Below are 25257 nucleotides of genomic sequence, written 5' to 3' on the forward strand. Positions count from 1 at the left end.
CCGTCTGCTTGGGGACGTGCCTGGCGGACAACGCCCCGGTGGGTGGTGGGGCTGGCAAGGGGCGGAGTAGGGGGAGGGCAGAGGAGAGGGAAGGCGGGGCTGGGCAGGGTGGGATCTGAGCTCAGCCCGCTGCTCCCATTGGCTCGCAGGTGGCCATCAAATGTGTGTCGCGGGATTGCATCCGTCATTAGGGCGAGCTGGTGAATGACTTGGGCCAGCGGCAGAAAACAGCACATGATGGGTGGGGTAAGCTGAGGCCCGGGAGAGTGGAAGCTGCCAGGACGCCTCAGGAGAGAGCTGGCGTGAGCTCAGTGGAGGGCTCAGAGCATCCTGGGCTGGGTGAGGGCTTCTAGACCCCTGGCACGGCATCAGCCCCACTGACGGCATTGTGGTCTTCTTGCAGCCCAATGGAATCCGCGTGCTCGTGGAGATCGAACTGCTGGACAAGGTGTCCACTGGGTTCCATGGTGTTGTTCAGCTCTTGGATTGGTGTCAGCTCCCTAACAACTTCGTGTTGGTGATGGAGCGCCCTGAGCAGTCTTAGAACCTCTTTGATTTCCTTCTGCCACGGGGGCTCCATGTCGGAGGAGGTGGTGCAGGGGCTGTTCCTCCAGGTGCTGAAGGCCATGCAATACTGCAGCAGCTGTGGGGTCCTGCACCGGGACATCAAACCAGAGAACATCCTCCTCGACCTGGCCACCGGACAGGCAAAACTGATGGACTTTGCCTGTGGCACCGACCTCCAAGACACAGTCTGCCCACACTTTGCAGGTGAGCCCACCCAGGGCTGTGCTCCCAGTTGGAGCCGGCATCTCATGGCCCAACCTGGCTATGGCTCCGGGGATTCCCCCGTTTACTGCCAGTCAGGGGCACACCTATGAGCCACAGAGATCTGCCTGTACGAGGCAGAAGGAAAGATCAGAAGAACCATTCCACCTTCTCTTGCTGCTAAGCCAGTTCTTCTCTTCCTCATAAAGACAAAATGCAGTTTTCCTGTGCACCAATGGCAGCTTACCACACCTGCAGAGCTGAGAGGCTTTTCCCCCTGCTGCTGTGCTACAGGCAGATTTAGCAGCATTACCTAACATGGATACCCACAGAGGGACCACAAGCAATTGACTTTGTGCCACTTAATCTCAAAGATCACCACTCTCAGCAGACACAGATGGAAGAGACTTGCGCACTCCCTGTTTGCCCTGTAGACGCACACCTGGCTGACACAGCTTTCCCTGATGGAGAAAAACAACAAGGAACAGCTCCCTCACAGCCGTGCAGCCCAGAGATCTGCAGGGCGCCATCAGCAGCCGGCTTCATAAGTGACCAGTTCTGCTGGGATGGAAACCAACCACCAAATCCTCGCTGACTTCAGTGGCAGCAGCAGCAGCGCCTGCGTCTGATCCCTAGGTCTGGGGCTGGGCTGGACAAAGGACACACATGTCACACGGCCCCTGAAGGATGTGACTTTGGAAACAACCACCTGCCACTGTCTCCTGTTGTTCTGCGGTAGGGTCACAGCAGCCTGAGGCACTGGGCAGCCCTCAATGCCACCTGAGACTACAGATGACAGGCCCTGGCCTCCGAGACCAAACACAGGGGGAAAGTCACTCTCCAGATGGAGCTTGCAGATTGAAAAGGCTGCCGTGAGCAGCCATATCAAAGGGCAGACAAATGAGGCCCTCCTGCTCTTTAGCTGTGCCATGCAGCTACACAGCCCTGGGTAGACACCGCAGAGCACAGGGACAACAGAAAGCACAGAAAGAGGAACAAACCCAGCCAAGCACAGAGACTTGTCATGATTGCTGAACCCCAGACAACCCCAAGCGTGCCATCACCCCCAGTCCTTTTCTGTTGACAAAGAGCAGGTCCAGCGGGTGCCTTGCCTTGCTGGCCAGGGTCCTGCCAGGCTGTTTCCTCTCTGCTCTCCTGTACTGCCAGCAGATGTGCCCACCTTCTTCGATCCACTTGCAGAGCCTTGTACCTATTAGCCATGGCCACGTGGGAGGCAGGAGCAGTCCACAGAGGAGACGTGCCGGCTACACCGAGCAGGAACCAAAAGCCTCTATGTGCCCAGTTGAAAGCCTGTATCTCCACAGGATGTTTTGGCTGCCCTGCTCTTCACTGGGTTTTGGCTGGAAATGCAATTGCCCTTTCTTCCTCATCCAGAAATCCATGGTTGGGGAAAAAGCTAGCCAATGGACAGCATTCCAAAGGCAGTGTAGGTTGGAGCTGATAAATGGAGGAGATTGTTGCCAAATCCAAAACACACCAGAATGCCCTTTAGAGGGACTTTCCATTTTTAAGAAAGAATGGCCAATTCAGAAGGGAACGTAGAGCCTTATTCCATGGCTGACAAGGAAGGCAATCGTCCAGCAGGCTTGGGGGTGTATAGGACTTTTATTGTGAGTCCAGCTCCAAGCTGCCTTTGGAGGAAGTAATCCTGAAGTGGTCCTGGTCATCTCTTCTGCTTCCTCGATTGCTTCGCTGCAAGTTTCCTTCCTTTTCATTTGAAAAGCCCTTAGAGTTGGGATTTAGATGGCAGGGGCCTATGTGATCTGGAGAAGGAATAATAGAAGTACAAACAGTCATAGAAACAACAGCAGTATGAAACCAGCCCTACAGCCAATCAATTTCTCTGAAGTATTTTGTCTCCAAAGACTGGTGACAAGTCTGGAGTCTAAAGGGAATCTAGGAAGCCAAGTGTTCTGATCAGTGTGGCCAGACTAGCACACACACCTTCTCTGAGTCATTGGCTAGGTCACAGCCATCTGCTGCTCCCAAAACAATCCCTGCTTTTGTCTTTACTGTAGAGGGAAGCTCAGGCAAAGCCCACCCACTGCCAGCTGCTCTCAAAGGCAAAAGGAATGCCCCAAGTGCTCCCTGCCTGCATCCAAGCACCACAGTGGCTTCTGTAGGGAGTCCAAAATGTCTCTCCCAACACCAAACGAGGAGGAACATGTGTTACAGCCCATTCTGAGGCACACACACTATAATACACTGCTCGACTGGACAAAGAATGCACAGGACGTACTCAGCAGCTTCAGGCACCTCCTCAGCAGCCTGAGAGCCAGCCCTCTCCCACAGCTCCAGCCTGGCTCTTCAGGGGCTTCCCGTGGCACCTCCCTCCTTCTGAGGGGAAGCTCTGGCCTTCCCTTTCTCTTTGGGCCTGCAGTGCCATTCCTGCCTTCTTCAAACCTGCGCTCTGGTAGCCTCTCACCAGACCGCTCCCTGAAGACACAAAAATCTCTCCAGCACTGTTTACCAAGGGCCAGCTAAGAGACAATGCCACCCAGACAGACAGTGTCCAGAGAAACAGTGCCCATAAGGAGCCCAGAGGAGTCCAAAACAACACACAAACTCTCTTTTCACACTCTGTGCCTCTTGACTGTCTCTGGTTCTTATCTTTTCTCGCCCAGGCTGCATGATGGCAATTTACTGCATCATCTCAAGCAGCCTGTTCTCCTGCTCCTTCTGTACCTCTGCCAGGAAATTTTCCCCTTGTGCCAGCAGCTGCTGTGCCTCCAGACGCTGCCCTTCTGACTCCTGGTGAGGGGAGGAAGACACTTCCACATGAAGTGCCAGCCAAGCTTCCCAAATAATTAGTGGAAGCTTCATGCCTCACACCACCCCCCACCTGAAAAGTGCACGTCAGTAGTGACTTTGTGCCCTCCAGCAATGCTGTCCCAAGCAGAAATTCAAAAGCAGGATCAGCAGGTGTGAGGAAAAGGAGATGCCACCTTCCTTTCCTGCTCTGATGGCTGCCTGTTTCCTGGCCCCTCTCCCCTCAGGATTTCTACCTGTTCTCACAGGTTCAGTTCTCCAAGTGCTCAAGTGGTCCTTGTCATCTCCTTTGCTTCCTGCATGACTTGGCTGCAGGGATGACAGCGATCAGGCTGTCAGAAGAGGCTTAAGAGAGGCTCCGCTGACTGGAGAAATGGATGCTGCCCAAAGGGGAAAAGGAACAAACCAAATTAAAAGAGACAAAGGAAAAAGGAACCATTCTTTTCCAAACTGACTTCCTAACAGGGTCAAGCTGGATTCCTCTAACCCCCAGAAATACACAAACATAGGCGGCCTGAGGTCACCATCAGCACATGAGCCTTCATGTCCAGGATGCTGCTAGCACAGGCAAACATGGCCCAGAACTGCACTAGTCCGTTCCTCAAGGTGTCATCACTTGCTGGCATTTTTGTCCTGACAGCACTGTGGGATTGCTGCTTGCTGTGCAAAGGTTTTGTTCCTTTCAGGAAACTCAACACACTTATTCCAGCTCCTCTTTTCTACAGACATGGGCTATTTGAGTGCCCAAAGGAGATGTGGGGCATTGGGCAGTCCTCAAGAGACTCCCAAGGGCTCTGAAATTATTGACCGCACGTGTTGTTCTCAGGAGCGCTGGACACGCAGGTTTTCAGCAGCAAGCCAGAAGCAAGGACACAAGCAGCAGGGCACAGATGGGCTGAGCTCTGGCTTGCAGGAAGAGCAGTGTCTGCCTTGGCATGCCCCCCGCTCCTGTGCTGGCTGGCATCTTCCTTCTCAGCAGGAACAGCCAAGGAAATGGCCTGGTCACCAGCTCCTTGTCTGCCACAAAACCTGGCAGCAAAGCCACAGCAATTCTCATCTACTTGAGCGGGCCAGGCAGCACATGGGGCTGGCACAACTCCTGCTCAGCTGTCCCCGTCTGCCTGGCAGAAACCTCTAAGGCTGGGGCAGGAGGGACAAGCTGAGTGCCCTCGGATGCTCACAGTGAGCTCCCCCACAGCCCCTGCCTTCCCACGGACCAATCTAGAACCGCTTGGTTCTAGACTGCTTTTGTTGTGTTCTTCAAGCCCCCGTCCCTGGCATTGCAATACTTCAGTTCCTTTGCTACCAGGTAAACATGAATACACCACCTGAGAACAAAAGAGGGTCACAGAAATGACCAGAAGCTGGGAGCTCTCCTCTGAGGAACGGCTGGGAGAGTTGTGCTTGTTTAGCCTGGAGAAGAGCAAGCCCCAAGGAGACCTTTCAATATTTGTAGGGCCTTCTAAGAAAGATGGGGACAAATCTTTTAGTAAGGCCAATTGTAAGAGGACAAGGGTGAATGGTTTTAAGCTACAAGACACTCAATTGGCTCTAAGGAAGAAAGTGTTTATGAGGAGAGTGCTGAAACACTGGCACAGGCTGCCCAGAGAGCTGGGAGGAGCCCCAAGCCCAGCAACATTCAAGGTGAGCTTGAATGGGACCCTGAGCAACCTGATCCACTTGAAGATGTCTTTGCCAGTGACTGGGGTTTTGGACTAGATGACCTTCACTGGTCCCTTCTAATCTCAACCAGGCTTGGATCCTGCTTGGTTTTCATTGGACAAGCACCCAGAGTGGATATTACTATGTGGGGGGGCCCATCGGAAGCCCTGGAGTTTGGCCGAGGAACAAACCCTGACAGGGAACAGCTCTTTGGGCTGCAGCCGCTTTGCCTTGTACCTGCAGAAGTTCCTTAGCAGAACCTCGCCTGTCCACATCCATCTGCAGGCAGCAGCCCAGAAATTCACACAAGCCAGAGGGCAGCCTGAGCTTGTGCAGGTCTGGTACGCCTTGCTTGCCTATCAGGTACTTAGCCTGAAGCCAAAGGAAACATGAGACTCTACGTGATTCTTCCATATCCTTCAGTGCTCACCTAGACCCCATCTTTTAAGCTCCAGCCTGCAGTGGCAATTTCTTGCCTAGCAGATGCTTAGAGATGAGCTTTCCCTCCCAAAGGAAAAAAGGCTCCAGTGCAGCCCCAGCTCTTCCAAGCTGCAACAGGTCTTGCCTTGACAGCTGATGCGAGCCCCAAGGACGTTTTCAGAAGTGGGCCTTGGTGGAAGCACTTTAAGCTGTGGGCATGGGATTTTGTCTAATGGACACACAGGAGAAGGACACCGCTCTCTGAGCGTATTTGCACCTTACCCTCTCACTGGTTCCCGAATATAAGGAGCCTCTCCTTTGGCCATTTCTATTCCCACGATGCCAAGGGACCAGATGTCCACTTTGGGGCCGTATGGCTCTCTTCTCACCACCTCGGGTGCCATCCAGCAAGTGGTCCCGACCATTGACCTCCGTTTACTCTGCTCAGGGCTGAACGGAGCACAGAGGCCAAAATCGGCTGAGGAGAAAAACAAACACTGCTTCAAGTAGGGAACCAAGGAAAAGGTTTCCTCACTCTACGTCTCAGAATGCAGTGCTGAATCGAGCTGGAAAAGCAGCTGGGCTCTCATTCCTCAGGGCTGCAGCCAAGGACATGGGCAATTGTCCACTTAGCAACCTCCCCCCAGGATTCCCACCCTGGCTTTTCCTCAGGCACCGGAACGTTTACACTGTAACTCTCTCCCTTTGGAAGGAACACACAAACCCAAGTTACTCTTGCTACCTTCTTGCTCTCTAGACCACTCAGCCCCTTACAGCTGTGCCCTGGGCTGGCAGAGTGCTCCCTGCCCTCTCACCAGCGCCACTGCTAGGCACCCGGCAGCCGCTCAAAAGCAGCCCCACACCGCCTCCCCGGAGCGCTGCGCCTGACCCAGAACACCCACCCAGCTTGACGGAGCCATCCTGGCCCAGAAGGATGTTGTCACTTTTGATGTCTCTGTGGATCACCTGGTTGGCATGAAGGAAAGCCAGGCCTTGCAGGCACTGGGAGAGAAAAAAGAAACAGGAGGCCAAAAGTTAGCCTGATCTGATTTCATCATACCCAAAAGGACACTGCTCCTGAAGATTCACAGATCTCAAAGGAGCAGTGAGCGCTGGCAAGAGGAAGTGCTTGCTGCTGCAACACGAGGAGGAGAGCAGGATCTTTCCAAGGCAAGGCATATTAGCGCTTGAGAGGGAAACATCAGTCCTTGCTCAAGACTGTCCCCTGCAAAGCCAATCAGAATGATCCCTGCTGCACTGGATGCACTCTCCCTGTCTGGAGGACAAGCAATGGTTTGCCAAAAAAGAAAAAGTTCCTGCCTTGGGTACCAAGGGGATCACTGTCGGGTGGGAGGCTGGAGGACAAGGGTTATAGGGCTTCCTCCACAGCAGACTTGGAAGGAGCTCATTTGTCAGTTTTCAGTAGCAAGCAGCATGGTGGGTGCCGTGCCATCCTTTGAAGTTGGGACTGTGACAGATGAGTCTCTCTTTGGCTTTGCTGCTGGTTTAAAACTTGGACACCAGCACCTTTGCACTTACAGGCAAAGAAGGCAATGCAGAAAGGGTTTGGGCAAAGGCTTGGAGAGGCAAAGTGCAGAACAGAAAATACAAATGAAATCGAGACAGGGAGTTCAACAATGGTCTAGAAGAGTAAAGAACAGACTATAGTAAGGGCAGGGACACTGGCAGGCAGTTCACTCCCAATGCTCTTTCTTCTCCAAAGCATGAGAGCAACACAGAAAGAAAGCTCTGAACATGGAATCACTCGCTTTGCAGCGCTTTTGAGGGACGAGCCTGTCCAAGCCATCCCAAGCACAAGCAGGGCCCCTTACCTCCCGACACACTGTTGCTATGTGTCCTACAGCCATCCTTTTCATGCTGACCACATCAGCTAAGGAGCCTCCATCCATATACTCCAACACCACCAGGACACCCTCACTGACAAGGTAGCTGCAAGATGAAAGCAACAGCGTGGAGCTGAATGTGCGCAGCAGAATTGCCGGATGAAGGAAAGACTGCAGCTGAGTTTTGTTTCCAGGTCACTGGTAAATGAAGACGGAATCAAATGAAGACACACTCCACCCAGGCTATCCAGTGCTTGCCATCTGTGCCGTCTGAATGAGGAAGGCACATCCGTGGAAAAGGAGGCTGTGGGTATTCTCAGCTCAGTCAGAGAGAAAGAGAAAGGTTTTCTAATCAGGCAAGAGCCTGGGAAACATGCTGCTGGCTTAGTAAGAGAGCCAGGTTTCTGAGATCGATCTCCAAGCTATTTCTGCCAGGAAGCATTCATGGGGACAAAATGCAATCTCCTCCCATGCCTTGTGCAGGACTAGATTGATGTTAATTGAAAGATCCATTTTCTGCCAGAATATTTTCCTTTCTAGGTAGGTGACAATATTGGGGTTCTTATATTCTTTCATGACCAGGATTTCCTTCAACACATCCTCGCAGCCCTGGCACTGGAGATTAAGTTGCTTTATGGCCACCTACAATGACATTGAAAAGCCATCAGGAGTGGACATTACGAGAGCCTCTTTCTCCGTGCACTCACAGGCCTGGATGCCTTGTCACCTCGGTAGAAATGGACACTAAACCATCAACCACAAAGCGCTAACAGCACTCTCTGCACCTGCAGACTTCTCAAACAGACTTTGTTTATCACTACTATTATCATTCACACATGTTTTGCAAGCCAAAAGTAATTTTACTCCTGTGAAGGTAAATTGAAACCACTGGAAATACGTTAGCATTTCTAGGGGCTTTCACCAGCCTTTTGGAGATGGCTGCCATTCTTGACTGGGTGCCAAAGGAAACACACACCTACATGATGGGGACCATGCTGTCCAAAAAAGAACTCCAAGGCGACTCAAAGTGACAATCCTAGCACATCCTAACTTCTTCAGTTTGGGTTTCGCAACTCTGAAGAACAATCTTGAACATGGTTTACACCGTGGAATTGTCATTTGTAATTCTTTAGTGGCTTTAAGAATGAATAACCCTTTATGTGGTACCCTATGGATGCACGGCAGGTCATAAGCAGGGCTTCGGGCTTTCGGACGCCTCCTCCACCTCCCTCCAAGTGCAGTTCCTGAGCGCAGCACTGCAGGTGGATAATGAACTACCAGAAAGATGCAGTTGTATTTGCTGAGAGCCAAAAACAAGAATCAAGGACTATGAACTTATCGTCCCAAAGAGCAGCGGCACTCTCCAAGACACCATGTCTTCAACACAGGATCAACACAAGGTTGTATTATTTAAGGCTCTTCATCAATTTCTTCTCATTGATCTGTGCCTCTGTGTGTGTGTGTGTGTGTGTGTGTGTGTGTGTGTGTGTGTGAACTAGGTTCCCTAGGACTGAAAGGCAAAACTGTGCTCCAGGCAAGATCTCTCCTTCTTTAGGACTTGCATTATATTTTCAAACTGAACCACGTGATGGAAAACAATGGGAAATCCTATCTGTGTCTGAACCTGGGCTTAAGAGGAGTTGGGCTGGAATGACGGCTCTTGCCATCTGCTAATCTATGCATGTTTATCCAGGAAGTCCAAGCCAGCGTGTCCTTCTCTGAAAGGCACCACCGCCATCCTTGCATTCATTCAGGTAGGGAGGGAGGACAAAGTCTGTCCCAAATGCATTTTGCAGCCTGCCTCTGGACAGGCTGCTTCTGCGGGACAGCTTTGCAGCAAAGAGTCAGGCGGCCCAAAGCTTTGGCCACGGATCACATCACAAGGGAAAGCACTCAAGGGCTGCAAAATCTGAATGGGCTGTTGGCACTTACCGCTCGTCCTGTGGCAGCGTTGAAGGCCTTATAAACGGTTCCAAACCCCCTGGAAACAGAACAGTGGCAAGAAGAGAGAAGTTGGTCAGTGCTGAGAAGCAAAAGGCAGCCCAGGCAGGAGCTCTCTGCTGCCTGCAGTGTCTCAAAACCACCAGGCTTTGTCTACTCTTCAGCCAAAGGCACAGCAGCCCAGCAGCCCTCTGCCACGCAGAGTGTCCAAGGGAAAAGCTGGGTGCAACCGGAAGAGAAAGGGCTGCTACAAATCTCAAATGTACACACTAGACTGTGCATGCGGGTGTTTTCTTCGCCTTTTCCTTCTGGCATCTGTGCCTGTGGCGTGCCTTTCCAGGCAATGAAACATACAGTCCTGCTGGGCCTTCTCACCACTCTCTTTTCATCCTACCTGCCAAACTCAGGCAACACCACACAGCCTTCCTTATTTTCCTGACCACGGAATGTTGTTTTCAGCAAAATACTACTAAGAAATGCTACTGACAGCTGCTATCTGACAGCTATCAGGTGGGATGCTGCTCTCTCAGGTTCTTCTTCCTTCATGAGTGTGGCCAAATTACTTTGAATCATACAAAACCATGTCTCCTGGGAAAATAGGCAAACTGGCGCCACATGTTTGAGGGACAGGAAGGCTTCCAGGTCCTGCTCCTTGAGGTAGGCAAGATGTCGTCAGCATCCAGTGATCTTTCATGATGCCTTGTACTGCCTCAGCACTGAGACAGGGACAGACTAAAGCCAGGGGCTGAAGATGCTTGCAGCTTGCCTGACTTCCCACGTGATATTGCAGCACCAAAATACCTGGCCCATGGTTCTGTAGAAGTAAGCGTGGCTGCACTCACCCACTGCCAATAGGTCTCCATCCAGTGTACTTCTTCTCTGGATCTCCCACACTCACCACACGCCCTGAGAAACAAAATGCAAGAAGCACACTTCAAAACAGAGATCCTGACTTCCGGGAGATCTGAAACCCAGCTCCACTCACATCAACAAGAACAACAACAGCAGCCCCAGCAAGACAGGCAGCTCTGTAGCACACCTGGCCTGCACAGAGCCTGATTCTCCACACTCCATTGAAGGGTTGCCTTGAGAGGAAACTAAGCCCATGGGAAAAGCATCAGAGCAGACAGAGACCAGAAAAGGACAGGCACCAAGGCAGAAAGAATATTGCAAAGTGAATTCCGGGAGAGGAGGGCACCTTCTCTACCTCTCAGCAGTTTGCCTAAAGAATGCCTTGACATTTTTAGAGAGCAGCAGCTCATGCTATAACCAAGAACAATGGCTCTAAGAATTAGGACCCTCTTCATTGATGAGCAGGCTAAGTTCTGAAGATGACTTTGCCCATTCCCCATGTAGTGAAGAACTACAAGTCCTTGTCTTCAGCCTGGCGTGCAGCAGTCACTGGCACTGGACTCAGCCCCTTGAACACCATCCACGTGCCCCATCTTCCCAAATGGGCACAGCCCAGACGGGGAACAAGGACAGCGCCGCTCCTCAGGCGCTGCCGTGACACAGACACCTGCACAAATGAGATGCTGATCCTTTCATCAGTCCAGGCAAAGCTGCAGCAACGGGACGGCAGCTGCAACCTCACAGCTAAGGAAGGCTCCAGCCTCTGCAGTCACACCAGCTGTCAGTGGCAGGGCAGGTATGACAAAAAGCTCGGCAAAGCCCACAAATGGTCACTGACAGCCACTGTGAAGAAGCCAGAGCCAGACTGAGCCCCGTTACAAGCTGCTGACCTCACTCAAGACAGGACATGATTGTCTTTGACTTCAGACCCACGGAGCAGTAGATCAATCCACCTTTTGTCCCAACAGCTGGTGGCAGACGCTGAGTAAACCGGGCTCTGTTCTGTACCTGACCGCTTATTCTCTGACAGCACTGCACTGGCAGCTATTACCAGTGGCAAGAAGCAACTCAGTTGTACTGCAGAATCAGCAAGGCCTTGGTGTGCTTTCCTAGAGTACGATCTGTGCAGGGATTGAGGCCAATGCTTAGTATTCCAGGAGTATTTACCAGCGGGCAGTAGTGGTACAACGTGCCTGGTACCAGAGGAACATGCAGCAGAGGCTTCCTTCTTTGATGCATCTTCCTAAGCATACAACTAAGATATCAAAGAGGGACTGTAAAAAGAGTATCCTGTTTTGCTTCTTTGGGGGCACTTTGAAAAGAACTCTTCCTCTCTGATTCCTCAAGATTCTTCTAAGAATATCATTTTTTAACTTTTAGGGCGTACTGAAAAGACCTCTTCCTCTCTTAATTGTGCTGTCACCTGATGTTCATTTCAAGGAGGTCAGGCTAACCAAAATGGAGGATTCTTATCAAAACCAACTGTGGAAGGAATAGGAGACGTACTAAGAGTCATAAAAACAACACCAGCACTAAACAAGCCCCACAGCCAATCAAATTCACTGATGTATTCTGTCTCCAATGACTGCTGACAAGTCAGGAGTCTAAAGGGAATCTAGGAAGCCAACTGCTCTGATCAGTTTGGCCAGACTAGCACACACATGTTCACTCGGTCACTGCATAGGTTGCAGGCTACTGCGGCTCAGGACACAATCCCTGCTTTTGTCTTTATTGCACAGGGAAGCTCAGGCAAAGCCCACCCACGCCCAGCTGCCCTCAAAGGCAAAAGGAACGCCCCAAATGCTCCCTGGCTGCCTCCGAGCACAACAATGGCTTCTGTAGGGAGTCCAAAAGGTCTGTCTGACACCAAAGCGAGGAAGAACATGTGCTACAGCTCATGCTGAGGCACACACTATAATGCGCTGCTCGATGGCACAAGAAATCCCCAGGACGTACTCAGCAGCTTCAGGAACTGCTTCTCTTTCTCCCGGCTTGAGAGGGCCGAACTGCTCACGCTCGGGTTTTCGGGCTGCGGAGAGGAGGCTTCTTCGGAGGATGCTGCTGCAGCGGCAGCTTTGATGGCAGATCCTGCGTCCATCTGGGACAAGAAATTTGTGTGTGTCAGAAAGGTGCCTGGCAGAGATGCCCCAGACAGAGCATTTCAAAGGCAAGCCCTTAGGAACAGCACTGGTGCTGTTAGGCTGCAAGCTGAGCTGCCAACTCTTCCACCTCCAGTCAAACCCAAACGAGCAGTCAGAGACCACAGCTTGTCACAGTCAGCCGTAGTAGAGAGTGCAAAAGGGAAAGAACAACTTCACACTTCACCCCGTTCTGAGGACTGCATTCACCATGGACAGGGACAACTTGCTCAGAATCTGTGTGGGTCACCATGCTCACCTGAGCAAACCCCTCAAAAAACAAAGCGAGCACTAAGAGGCCAGCAGAAATACATTCAGAGGATTGCTGGCCCACCGGCCAAAGCACTAGCCCTGCTGCCCAGGGCAGCAGCTGAGATTCAGAGGCCCAGTAAGTGTCCTTCTGACCAGCTGCCATGGAGACCACAGAGCATGGCGGTCAGAGACATTGCCCCCATCCACCTGCTGCTCTGCAGGGGAAAGGCAGCAAGGGCAGAGACCACTTGTTGCACCACTGCAGTGCCTCCTGCTCTTTCACTCACCTGCTTTTCTTCAGCTGGGCTGTACTGCAGCAGGACCTTATGCATCCTTTCCATTTCTTCTTTGTGCCTCTTCTCCATGGCCTTCATCTTCCCCTGAGCTTCCTGCAGCTCTGCCTGCAGCTTGATATTCTGTCAAGAGGAATCTTACTGGCATCTGCAATCTCGCTCAGGTTTCCTCTTTTGCACTCTCAAAAGCACTTGTGTTCAGCCACTTCCTTCTGCTTCTCTACCCAGCTCTAACCCTTCCATCCTAGCTCTTCTGCCTGCTGCTCAGCACTGGAGCCTGCCAGGCTCTGTGCTTCCAGTGCCTGATGAGGGGAAGACACACTTCCAGATGAAGTCCCAGCAATGCTCCCCAAAGAAAAAAATGGAAGCTTCATCCCTCCAACAACCCCCGTACCTGAAGAGTGCACACTAGTGACTTTGTGCCCTCCAGCACTCCTGCCCTAACAATCAACGTAGGAGGAGGCCCAACACGTGTAAGGAAAGGAGAGGACACCTTCCTTCCCTGCTCTGATGGCTGCCTGTTTCCTGGCCCCCCTCTCTTCAGGATTTCTGTCTGTTCTCAGAGACTCTGGTCTCAAATTCCCCCTGCCCTTTGATCAAGGAAAAGCTGCAGATGGACTGCAGGACGAGGACGAGGCCAGCACCTCGATGACCCAGTCACAAGACAGGCCACCAGCTGAAATACCAACAACACGGGGCCTGTTGCAACTGCTTCAGGCTCAAAGGGAAGACTTCTGTCCACTGTGGAAGGACAGAAAGCAAGGAAGCCAGTTGCTGGCACTGCACTTGGCAGCAAGGTCAGCAGCAGTCTGCTGCATGGCACGAGGCTGTGGGGAAGACGCTGCCCCTTCGCTGCCATGCTTTGGGTGGCGACCACCCAGCCTCCTGGGGAACTTGGCTTATGCCCGTGCTCAACCTGTGGCTGCATATACTGTCCCAGCATTGTCCTCTGGGTCTTCACAGGCCTTCAAGTAGGAGCCCTTGAAGCCCTCTGCTGCCCGGCCCAGCAACGTGTAGCCTACAGCAGGTGCTTGCGACCATGTCACTGACTCAGGCTGCTCTTCTGCTAAGACAGCCCTCCAAACTTGCCTGAAAACTTCAGGGATGTATTGTTTCTTACCAGTTCTTCCTTCGCTTCCTCAGCAGATTGCCAGAGTCTCAGAGCCTTGCTGCACTGCTCTTCTGCCCAGCGGAGCTGTTGAGCCATGTCTTCACATTGCTGCTTGCTGAGAGATCTTACAGCCAGCAGCTCACGACGAAGGCCCCTCACATCCTCTGCAAACATGACACACGGCAACAGTCAGAGACTACACAAGCAGAGGAATCTGCTGACCTTAAGCCCTTTCACTTTCAGGCCAGGAGGAACCTGCCCTCAGCTCCTTCACTCCTCAGAAGCCCTGCAGACAGAGCTGGCTTCGCAGCAGCTGCACTAGGCAGGGCGATCCCCAGAAACAAAGCGCACCAGCCTCTCACCCAGTATCGCCTCCTTGGCCTGCGTGGCTGTGCGCACTTGGGCTTCCACACGGCTCCTGGCTATCTCCAGCTCTGATACGTGCTGCTGAGCCTCCAGCAGGCTGCTTTGCAGGCTCTCCTTCTCTGACCTACAAGTTGTGAAGACGAAGAGCAATTGTTCCTGGCACACAGGGGCAGTTTCTCCAGTATGATGTGCCTTAAGAACCCTACACCTTAGTATGGAAAACAGCTTGCATGGAAACTCAGGTACAGCAGGACAATTTTACCACTTCAAATAGCAAAGCAAGCCCCTCCAGGTGACTGGGCAGCCTTTCCTCATGATCTAGCCCAGCACAGAAAGCCCAGCTGAGTTTGAGCTCAGCGGACAAAGCTCAGATTGCCGTTGCCTGACTTATCACACACGGGTGGCTGTGCCCACAAAGTCTCTGCCAACGAGCAAAAGCCCAGCCTCTGCTCACAGCCCTCAGCTCATCAGCACTTCCAAGTCCCTCTGCAGGGGGACAGAACAGTGTTCTCCTGGCCGACCCGTCAATGTTTCATGCTATCCACGGTGTACGTATAGGTACTTTGTTTGCCAGACACTCTCTAAGTAAAAGGGACTGAAGGAATTCACCAAACGATATTATTGGAGTGAAACCTCCAGCTTCTAGCAACATGAGTACGAAACCAGAACCAGGTTTTTATCTGAACAAGAACTGTGTAGGAAAAGGAGAGATGGACAGGTATCCTGCCATTTAAATCATTGGAAGTTTGTGTACAAGAACACTTCGTACCTTGGCAAGCCTGGAGAGGAGGCACCGGTGCTCGGGGCGGCTTTGTGCCCAGCCAGCTCGTGGCAGGGCTGTGGAATCAAACGCCTAAATCCTGCAGTGCATGGGAAGATTGCCTTCCCGGTCAGCCTGCGCTTAAGCTGTGCTGTGCCCGGGCGCTGTCCATTGCCCTGGCGCTGTCCTTGCGGACGGTCAGTCCCGTTTGTGGCTCCGCGCTGCTTCGCAGCTGCCCGAGGCTCTCCCCCCTCACAGAGGGGCCCCGCCCCGCCCCAGGCGCCCCCTGGCGGCTGCCCCGCCCCGCCCGGCCCGCGCAGGGGCGCTCCCTTCCCATGGCGCCCCCCAGCGGCAGCCGCCCCTCACTGCAGGCACGGGGGCGGGATCGGGCCCTGCTGCTCGTCCTGGCGCTCGGCTCCCTTTTCCAAGAGCGAGCGCGGCTTGAAAGGAAGCCTTTTCCAACTGTCTCCCTCTGCTTTCCTTTGAGGGGGCCGAAAGTCTCCCCTGAAGGTGGGCCTAGTGCGTCCATAAGTGCTGACGCAGGAAAAGGCCCATTTGTTCTCCCACCAGCTGCCACTACTGGCTCAAAAGCAGCGCCCAGCTCTGGAAGGAGAAACAGCCCGCGGCACAGTGGTGCCATCCCTGCCCAGCCGGAGCTCTCTGGCAGAGCAGCAGCAGCAGCAGCAGCAGCAGGGCTTGCCTTGGCTTCACCTGGGAAGCCAGAAGCCTCCATAAATCAGCAGGTTCCCAGGCTGCATTGGCTCCTGATGCTGGGTGAATCCTGCTAGCTCTGACTGCTTCCAAAAGGTTATAAAGGCAGCAGTATAGACATACATGTGTAAAACTATGGGGGTTTGTGTGCTATTATGAGGGCTGTCATGCTGATAGTGAGTGCCTCCTCCACAGCTTGTGTGCAGTACCATTGCTGGGCCACTTTCCTCCCCAAGCAGTCACCCCAGCTTCGTTCTCTGGCTCTGTTGCATCTCAAAGCTCAGTTGCCCAAGCTCCTGTGTTCCAGCTCTCAGGCTGGAGCACCAACCCGTGCTGTTGCACATGAACAAATGGTCTGTCTCCAGTTCACTGTGCTGGCAGAAAGCACTTTTGCTAAGACGTAGGACGTAGAAAGTAGAGGAAAAAATTGGCTGGAAACTCTTGGGGTGGGGGCAGGCTGCCAGAGCTTTCTGTTGCTTTCATTTGAGGAAACAGCAGTGTTTTGTGACTGGGGGGCAGAAAACGGTATGCATAGCTCTGTGGACTGTTTTGTAAGCAGTGCATGCTTGAAACTACTCCCTGATCTCTAGCCCTGAGGAAATGAGGGTCACCCACCAACATTTTAAAGCTTTGGGATTAGGACACTAGGACGGTGCAAATGTGGTGTCTGTAGATGCAAAGGCATTCGTCATCTAATCAGTCATTTCTTGAGCATTGTCCTGACTTCCAGTCTGACACACAGAGGGAATTTGCATCAGGACAATATGCAGCCTGGAAGGAAGCTTCTGAACTTTGGAAGGCTTGTGGTTGCTCTGTTTTCCTGAGCCTGCCTTCCTAAGGTGTGCCCACCAGCTGAGCTATTTGGTCTCTGCCTCAGGGTCTCCTCCTTTTTCGGTGGGACTTGCCCATTTTGCCACATTGGTTTCCTCCCCCCAAGAGCTTCTCCGGTGTCCCGCATTGGGATTTGATTTCCTGTTCCTTCTTTCTGTGCGTCCATTAGAGTCAGATCTCTGTGACTCCCAGATGTGTGCCCAAGAAAGCTGCCAGAAGTGAGTCACAGGCCCCAAAGGCTTCTTTGAGGTGCTGTGATTGTGCAGCAGCAGTGTGCTGTGTGTGCAGCAGGTTGGTTACTTGGCTTTTTCTCCCCACTTAGGTGTCATTCTTCCTTCAGCGAGCCCTACAATTTGCTGGTTGATGTCAGCCATGCAGTAAATGGGCAGGAATGGCAGGCATTCCAATGTAGGGAACTCTCTGGGATATTAGCAAAGCACGATTTCACCCACAGAATTTAAAAGCAAATTTAAAACTGGCTTTAGTCAGAAGCACTGCTGGCCAAAAGGGCACGGGGCCTTTGGTTTCCTCACATCCTGGTTGTCTCTCAGTGTTCAGCTTGGTGTACAGGGTGGGTGTATGGGCTTGGTGCCTGTTTTGTGTTACTCTTGGTTCCTTTGAGCTGTGGGTTTTGGACTGCAAGGGGGTTTTGTGCTGCTTTGGGGCAGAGGAGAACTTTCCGGGCTTTTCTTCTGTCTTAGCTGCTGAGAAGGTTGGGTTGCCATGCATGAATTCACAGACCGACCCAGAGCAGCTGCTATTGTGATGTCAGCAGAGGGCTGCCACGTCACAGCGCTGTCAGCAGGAGGTTTCCTGGTGCCCGCAAGGCCTCAGCGTCCAGAGCAGCCCTTGGCACGCTCGTGGCAGGAGGATCACCTCGACTGTGCTGTTCTCAGATTACAGCGGGTGTCCTTTTGCTTCTGTATTTTCTTGCACAGTCCGTAGAGTCGTGCAAGTGTCCTGTTGCTCCCCTTTTTCCTTGCACAGTCTGGGGACTTGTGCAAGAGGGGGGTTTTTCTATTTTTTTTCCTGGCCTACGGACTCGAGCAGCACTGCTCAAACGATGGAGCGAGTCCGTAGAGCAGTCAGCAGCGCCCTTTCATTGGCGGCTTCTCGGAAAGCTTTTCATCATTTGACTGGTAAATAGAAGTTTTTCCTTGGGGCAGCACGTTGAAACAAAAATGGCATAAAGATGCCGTGTGTTTGGTAAAGCTCCTGTCAACAGCTTCACCTAAAAAGGGGGTGTCTCTTGCCCAGCAGGGTGTGGGAACCTCCCAAATGCAGACTGCGGGAGCTTTGCAGGTGTCCTTCTAGAAACTGTTTGGTTCTCTCCAGAGCTGAGGAAAAGCATTTTTTTTCTGCATACCATCCTTCAAGGATGTGCCTGTCTAAGTGGACCCCCTGTGTGTGCTACCAGAGCGACTGGCTTTGCGCTGAAGGGCAAAGTGCCGAGCAGTTTGTGTGTGCTCCTGAACCCCGGAGCTGGGCCTGTGCTGTGTCCCAACAGAAGTGCAAGCGCTAAGAGGGGCTTGGTGGGAGCTTTTGTGGGGAATTGTTTACAGCAAGCGTGTGGGACATGCTGCATGCAATTTACAAAAAGAAAGAGCAAATCCAGAAAAGAGAGGAGAAAAAAGCTGCTTTAGCTGCAGGCTGCACAATGAGCTTCAATGTAGGCACTGACTGCTAAGGAACAATTTGCATCTTCTCAGCCAAGTTTCTCGGTCCTTAGTGGCAAAGCCGAGCAAAAGGTAGACACAGCCTAGGGTATTGGCCTGCAGTCTCGCTTGCTGTGCTAAAGAAGTGTTGCTCCTGGAGGGATTGGTTGTGAAAGGAAAATGCTCTCTGCTTGGGTGGACTTGTTCTGTGGGATTCCTCAGCACAAACAGATTTCTAACAGCACCTGGTTCATTTTCCCTTGTCCCCGGCAGGTCGCCTCAGACGTGGAAGGAATCAAGGGCACGTTTTGGTGAGTGGGACGGGCACCCTTGACATTCCTGGTGTCTGAGGATTGTGGAGAAAGCTGTGGCCTTGGCCTGTTGCAGTAGAGTGCCAGCCTGGCAGGCCGAAAGAAAGTCCACTAAGTCGATGTGTGCATGAACACTACCAAAAGGATTCCATCCGTTTCCTCCTTTTCCACTGAAGAGGTTATAATTAATGAAAGTCAAGCTTTGCAGACAGGAGGCTGCATGCTGATTGTAGGCAGGCTGAAACATCTCCTTCAGAAGCATATGCAATCCCGTCCAAACATTAGTCTCATTAGTGCACTTGAATTGAGTTTGAATGACTGAGCATCCCACTTGTCTCCAAATTCATGACTTCTGCTGAAGAGAGCTGAGGATAGAGCTCAGGAGAAATAAGGTTCTAAATGACAGGTTACTCCCTGTCCCTCACGCTGCTGCCTGTCTGCAGAGCACCTCCTCTGGCTCTCTCTCTTCCTCTGGAGGCTAAAGGGGAGGTGTCCTGTCAAAGGACAACAAACCTCCACGTGTCGTCAGTGCAGGGCCTGAGCATCCTGCACCAAGGAGTGGCAGCTTTGGTTGGGTCAGTGCAAAGCTTTGGTGCAGTGCAGAGCTGCAAGGTTGTGAGCAGGCAGCACTTGCCCTTTGTGGCTGAAGATGCTGTGGGCTGGAGTCCTGCCATGACCTAGCTCTTCAGCCCAGCCACTGACCCGTGGGAAATGGGATCTGAACTTTCCCATGCAGGCACCATTTTCCTGGCATTCTCACAGGGACTGGGAACTTCCCTTGCTGTGAGATAAGCGGTAGCATGATGTCCCTTAGTGCTACTGGTGCAAAAGTCAGCCCCTTTGTGCACAGAGCCTGTGCAGGCTCCCTGTTGTCAGCAGAGGGAGAGGTCCCAAGGCGCAGTTCACCGCCTTGTGGGCTACGGAGGAGCCACTGTTGCCTGCAGGGACCTACCCCTCTCCATGCCCTGTCTAGGTAGCTACAGTCACTGCTTCGACTACACCCTTAACTGTGACATGAGCCAAGTTTGTTGAGAAGAATCCTGAGCTGCTCTGCATGGCAGAGACAAGGTCTGTCTGTGAAGGGCTGGAATGCAGTTCCTATTGGCTGCTCTCCAAGGCCTGAAATCCTGAGGGGAAGCCAGCTGACCAGAGCTGAGCAGGGAAGTATTCCCTGCTTCTACTCAGACACTTCCAGAGCAACTCAAGGGTTAGTTGGGACATAAACACCACCTAAACACCACCTCAACAGCCCCACACACAACAGATTTTGCCTTCACATGAGCTGTGTCTCTGCTTGCTGCTTCTGCCAGCTCTCAGGAGCCAACTTCCCTGCTCCTTATTGCTGCTTTGTGGTTTTTCCCTGCCCATTCCTTGCAGGTCCCTCAAGGAGAGGTCCTCGCCAGTCAGGACTCCTCGGTCCAGGCAGGAAAGGCGGAGCGGCAGGAGAGCACGGATAGAGTGCGCGGCGCTCAGGAGTTCAGGTATGTGTTAAGCTTTCTCGCTTTCTCTGAGCAGGGGTGAGCGTTGCTGGGCCTTTGGAGGCCCAGGGTCGAAGAACAAATTTGGCTTTCTCATAGTTTGACTTGCTCAGCACAGCCAGGAGAAGGCAGCCCAGGGCAGGTCTGGATGCCGACTGACCTAGAGCATAGCTGCCTCCTGGGACTCACTTCTTGAACCTTGACTAAAAGCATTCTGAACTAGACGAGAGTTAAAACAAGGGAGGTTCAGGCTGAGCTTAAGGAAAGCAAAGCATTGACCTGGAAAGACAATCATGCAGCAGAACAAGTGCCTCAGAGAGCATGTACAGATTCCACCCCTTGAAATTTGGAGGCCCCAGGTGCATAGAGCCTTGAGCAGCCTGTCCAGATGCTGACCCCAATTGCTTGGAGCTGAAGACTAGGCTAGAGGCTTCCTGGGGTCTCTGCCAGCCTAAACCATCTTGGGATCCTGTGATTATTGAATTGGAAAATCGTACCCACCACCTCCCCAAGCTGCAACTTGCAGGCTCTTTCCTTGTTTCACTAGTGAAAGCAAGAGTAATTGTGGGACTACTCATTTGGACTTACCAAGAGGGTCTTAGCCAAAGAAAAGCTTTTGCAAGTTCGGTATCCACTGTATGGGAAAGGAGCGTTAGACCTAGCAGGCAGGAAGCTGTTACACTGAGAGTACCAGAGCTTTCTGCAAATGTTCTGTGGCTTCTGGAAGCTTGTTTGACTTCCTCAGTGACAACTCTTTCACCTGCACGAATGACAAAGAGAGATGCTGGTCTAGAGAGGGAATTGCAACATTCTCTTGAGGTGGAAGTAGAGGGCTGTTGGAAGGCCCCGAGACTGCCTTATGTGGGGTATGGTACGTAGTGCTGGTTTTGCAAGGAGACTGTGTTGCAATTAAAGGCTTGTTTGTCCGTCCCCTTGTTGTAGATGGAAGCAGTTGTCTGCATTTGAGAGAAAGCACCATTCCTCACTAGAGAGGGCGTTTGAAGTGGCGGCACAGACAGCGGAGGAATCACAGCCTCAGAGGGATCTGCTGAAGGAAGCAGTTCCTCTGGCAGCACCAAAGGTACGCTCACCTTAATCCTAGGCAGCACCTGTGGGAGAGGGATTGGTCCTAGCCAGGCCCCCCTGAATGCTGCTTCTGGCAGCAAGCTAAGAGCGAGACTGTGTTGTTGTTGTTGTTGTTCCTCTTGGAAAATGGTGCCCCCCCACTTGCAGGTTTGCCGCCCGCAGCGGCCAGCCCACAGGGGTCTGGAGAAGCTGCTCCAGGACTTCTCTCGCCAAGGGCACGCACTGTCCCAGGTGTGCAGAGAGAAGGCGGTGCTGGCGCAAGAGAACGCTGCCCTGGAAGCCCGACTGGCAGCCACGGAGCGGGACCTACGAGGCGTTTCAGAGCAGCTGGCAGAGGCCAGGTAAAGGCAGGGAGGGGACATGATTGAAGGTCTGGAATTACAAAGGTGGTGAGCATTATGTCAGGATTTACTGCCTCCTGTGTGCTCTCCTGATGTTTCTCAGACAGGGAGGCAAAGAGACATGAGAAAAAAGTAAAGGATACTGTGATCTGAATGTTATTTTTCTGCCAACTCAAGCTCTCCAAGCTCTTCTGGGTGCCTGCTTGGGACCTCTTGCACATTCCTGTGAAAAGTGCAAAGCAAACCAACTTGGCACTGAATTGAGTACCAAGGAAACCATGCAGATGTTTCCTGAAACCAGAAGTTTCCCTCTGGTTTTGCTTTCTCCTTCGGTGCATCTAAACATTATTTTTTCTTTGCCAAGTAGTTTGACATGGGATTTTCAGAATTCAAGGCTCTTACATGGGAATGTTGTGAGTAGGGTGCTGATGCTTCAGCTGAAGATGGAAGGAAAAAAAATCTTGAGACTCTTCAGAGCTCACTCTTGTGGAGTATGATGCAGGACCTAGAGTAGCTTATTAGCAGCAGCAGCAGCAGCAGGGAAAGGTCTTGTGACTTCTCAACAGTCTCTAGGGATTCTTGCTGAGCACTGAGCCCACTTGTCCACCCACCTCTGTAACCTCTGTCAAGGTCCCTTTGGCTGGTCCCTCTTCCTTTTTAAAGAGTGCCAAGTCATTTGGGCACTACTGGCTTAATTAGCCATAAATAAAGGTAGCAAGTGTTCTTGTTCACAAACTTCCAGTGATTTAAATGGCAGGATACCTGTCCATCTCTCCCTTTCCTATACAGTTCTTGTTCAGATAAAAACCTGGTTCTGGTTTCCTACTCATGTTGCTAGAAGCTGGAGGTTTCACTCCAATAATATCGTTTGGTGAATTCCTTCAGTCCCTTTTACTTAGAGAGTGTCTGGCAAACAAAGTACCTATACGTACACCGTGGATAGCATGAAACATTGACGGGTCAGCCAGGAGAACACTGTTCTGTCCCCCTGCAGAGGGACTTGGAAGTGCTGATGAGCTGAGGGCTGTGAGCAGAGGCTGGGCTTTTGCTCGTTGGCAGAGACTTTGTGGGCACAGCCACCTGTGTGTGATAAGTCAGGCAACGGCAATCTGAGCTTTGTCCGCTGAGCTCAAACTCAGCTGGGCTTTCTGTGCTGGGCTAGATCATGAGGAAAGGCTGCCCAGTCACCTGGAGGGGCTTGCTTTGCTATTTGAAGTGGTAAAATTGTCCTGCTGTACCTGAGTTTCCATGCAAGCTGTTTTCCATACTAAGGTGTAGGGTTCTTAAGGCACATCATACTGGGGAAACTGCCCCTGTGTGCCAGGAACAATTGCTCTTCATCTTCACAACTTGTAGGTCAGAGAAGGAGAGCCTGCAAGGCAGCCTGCTGGAGGCTCAGCAGCACGTATCAGAGCTGGAGATAGCCAGGAGCCGTGTGGAAGCCCAAGTGCGCACAGCCACGCAGGCCAAGGAGGCGATACTGGGTGAGAGGCTGGTGCGCTTTGTTTCTGGGGATCGCCCTGCCTAGTGCAGCTGCTGCGAAGCCAGCTCTGTCTGCAGGGCTTCTGAGGAGTGAAGGAGCTGAGGGCAGGTTCCTCCTGGCCTGAAACTGAAAGGGCTTAAGGTCAGCAGATTCCTCTGCTTGTGTAGTCTCTGACTGTTGCCGTGTGTCATGTTTGCAGAGGATGTGAGGGGCCTTCGTCGTGAGCTGCTGGCTGTAAGATCTCTCAGCAAGCAGCAATGTGAAGACATGGCTCAACAGCTCCGCTGGGCAGAAGAGCAGTGCAGCAAGGCTCTGAGACTCTGGCAATCTGCTGAGGAAGCGAAGGAAGAACTGGTAAGAAACAATGCATCCCTGAAGTTTTCAGGCAAGTTTGGAGGGCTGGCTTAGCAGAAGAGCAGCCTGAGTCTGTGACATGGTCGCAAGCATCTGCTGTAGGCTACACGTTGCTGGGCCGGGCAGCAGAGGACTTCAAGGGCTCCTACTTGAAGGCCTGTGAAGACCCAGAGGACAATGCTGGGACAGTATATGCAGCCACAGGTTGAGCACGGGCATAAGCCAAGTTCCCCAGGAGGCTGGGTGGTCACCACCCAAAGCATGGCAGCGAAGGGGCAGCGTCTTCCCCACAGCCTCGTGCCATGCAGCAGACTGCTGCTGACCTTGCTGCCAAGTGCAGTGCCAGCAACTGGCTTCCTTGCTTTGTGTCCTTCCACAGTGGACAGAAGTCTTCCCTTTGAGCCTGAAGCAGTTGCAACAGGCCCCGTGTTGCTGGTATTTCAGCTGGTGGCCTGTCTTGTGACTGGGTCATCGAGGTGCTGGCCTCGTCCTCGTCCTGCAGTCCATCTGCAGCTTTTCCTTGATCAAAGGGCAGGGGGAATTTGAGAACAGAGTCTCTGAGAACAGACAGAAATCCTGAAGAGAGGGGGGCCAGGAAACAGGCAGCCATCAGAGCAGGGAAGGAAGGTGACCTCTCCTTTCCTTGCACGTGTTGGGCCTCCTCCTAGGTTTCTTGTTAGGGCAGGAGTGCTGGAGAGCACAAAGTCACTAGTGTGCACTCTTCAGGTACGGGGGTTGTTGCAGGGATGAAGCTTCCATTTTTTTCTTTGGGGAGCATTGCTGGGACTTCATCTGGAAGTGTGTCTTCCCCTCATCAGGCACTGGAAGCACAGAGCCTGGCAGGCTCCAGTGCTGAGCAGCAGGCAGAAGAGCTAGGATGGAAGGGTTAGAGCTGGGTAGAGAAGCAGAAGGAAGTGGCTGAACACAAGTGCTTTTGAGAGTGCAAAAGGAAACCTGAGCGAGATTGCAGATGCCAATAAGATTCCTCTTGACAGAATATCAAGCTGCAGGCAGAGCTGCAGGAAGCTCAGGGGAAGATGAAGGCCATGGAGAAGAGGCACAAAGAAGAAATGGAAAGGATGCATAAGGTCCTGCTGCAGTACAGCCCAGCTGAAGAAAAGCAGGTGAGTGAAAGAGCAGGAGGCACTGCAGTGGTGCAACAAGTGGTCTCTGCCCTTGCTGCCTTTCCCCTGCAGAGCAGCAGGTGGATGGGGGCAATGTCTCTGACCGCCATGCTCTGTGGTCTCCATGGCAGCTGGTCAGAAGGACACTTACTGGGCCGCTGAATCTCAGCTGCTGCCCTGGGCAGCAGGGCTAGTGCTTTGGCCGGTGGGCCAGCAATCCTCTGAATGTATTTCTGCTGGCCTCTTAGTGCTCACTTTGTTTTTTGAGGGGTTTGCTCAGGCGAGCATGGTGACCCACACAGATTCTGAGCAAGTTGTCCCTGTCCATGGTGAATGCAGTCCTCAGAACGGGGTGAAGTGTGAAGTTGTTCTTTCCCTTTTGCACTCTCTACTACGGCTGACTGCGACAAGCTGTGGTCTCTGACTGCTCGTTTGGGTTTGACTGGAGGTGGAAGAGTTGGCAGCTCAGCTTGCAGCCTAACAGCACCAGTGCTGTTCCTAAGGGCTTGCCTTTGAAATGCTCTGTCTGGGGCATCTCTGCCAGGCACCTTTCTGACACACACAAATTTCTTGTCTCAGATGGACGCAGGATCTGCCATCAAAGCTGCCGCTGCAGCAGCATCCTCCGAAGAAGCCTCCTCTCCGCAGCCCAAAAACCCGAGCGTGAGCAGTTCGGCCCTCTCAAG

At 52.5% G+C, this 25257-nt stretch overlaps 1 protein-coding gene and 1 long non-coding RNA gene across 2 annotated transcripts; both read right to left on the reverse strand.

Moving 5' to 3' along the window:
- Positions 1-1297: 1297 nt before the first annotated feature.
- Positions 1298-6666, reverse strand: LOC128822384 (serine/threonine-protein kinase PAK 3-like; the record flags this gene model as incomplete). The annotated part of the gene is made up of 4 exons (XM_054004081.1): positions 1298-1417; positions 5458-5499; positions 5931-6118; positions 6543-6666. Coding segments are annotated over 4 exons (474 nt in total), but the record flags the coding sequence as incomplete, so codon positions are not given.
- A 1356-nt stretch (positions 6667-8022) lies between these two features.
- LOC128821803 (uncharacterized) lies at positions 8023-10318 on the reverse strand. Its single transcript, XR_008441236.1, has 3 exons — positions 10268-10318; positions 9417-9465; positions 8023-8126 (listed from the first exon to the last, which is right to left on the reverse strand). It is a non-coding gene; the product is annotated as an uncharacterized LOC128821803 (long non-coding RNA).
- Between the last annotated feature and the right edge of the window lie 14939 nt (positions 10319-25257).

Source organism: Vidua macroura, chromosome Z, assembly GCF_024509145.1.
Source record: "Vidua macroura isolate BioBank_ID:100142 chromosome Z, ASM2450914v1, whole genome shotgun sequence".
Lineage (NCBI taxonomy): Eukaryota > Metazoa > Chordata > Aves > Passeriformes > Viduidae > Vidua > Vidua macroura.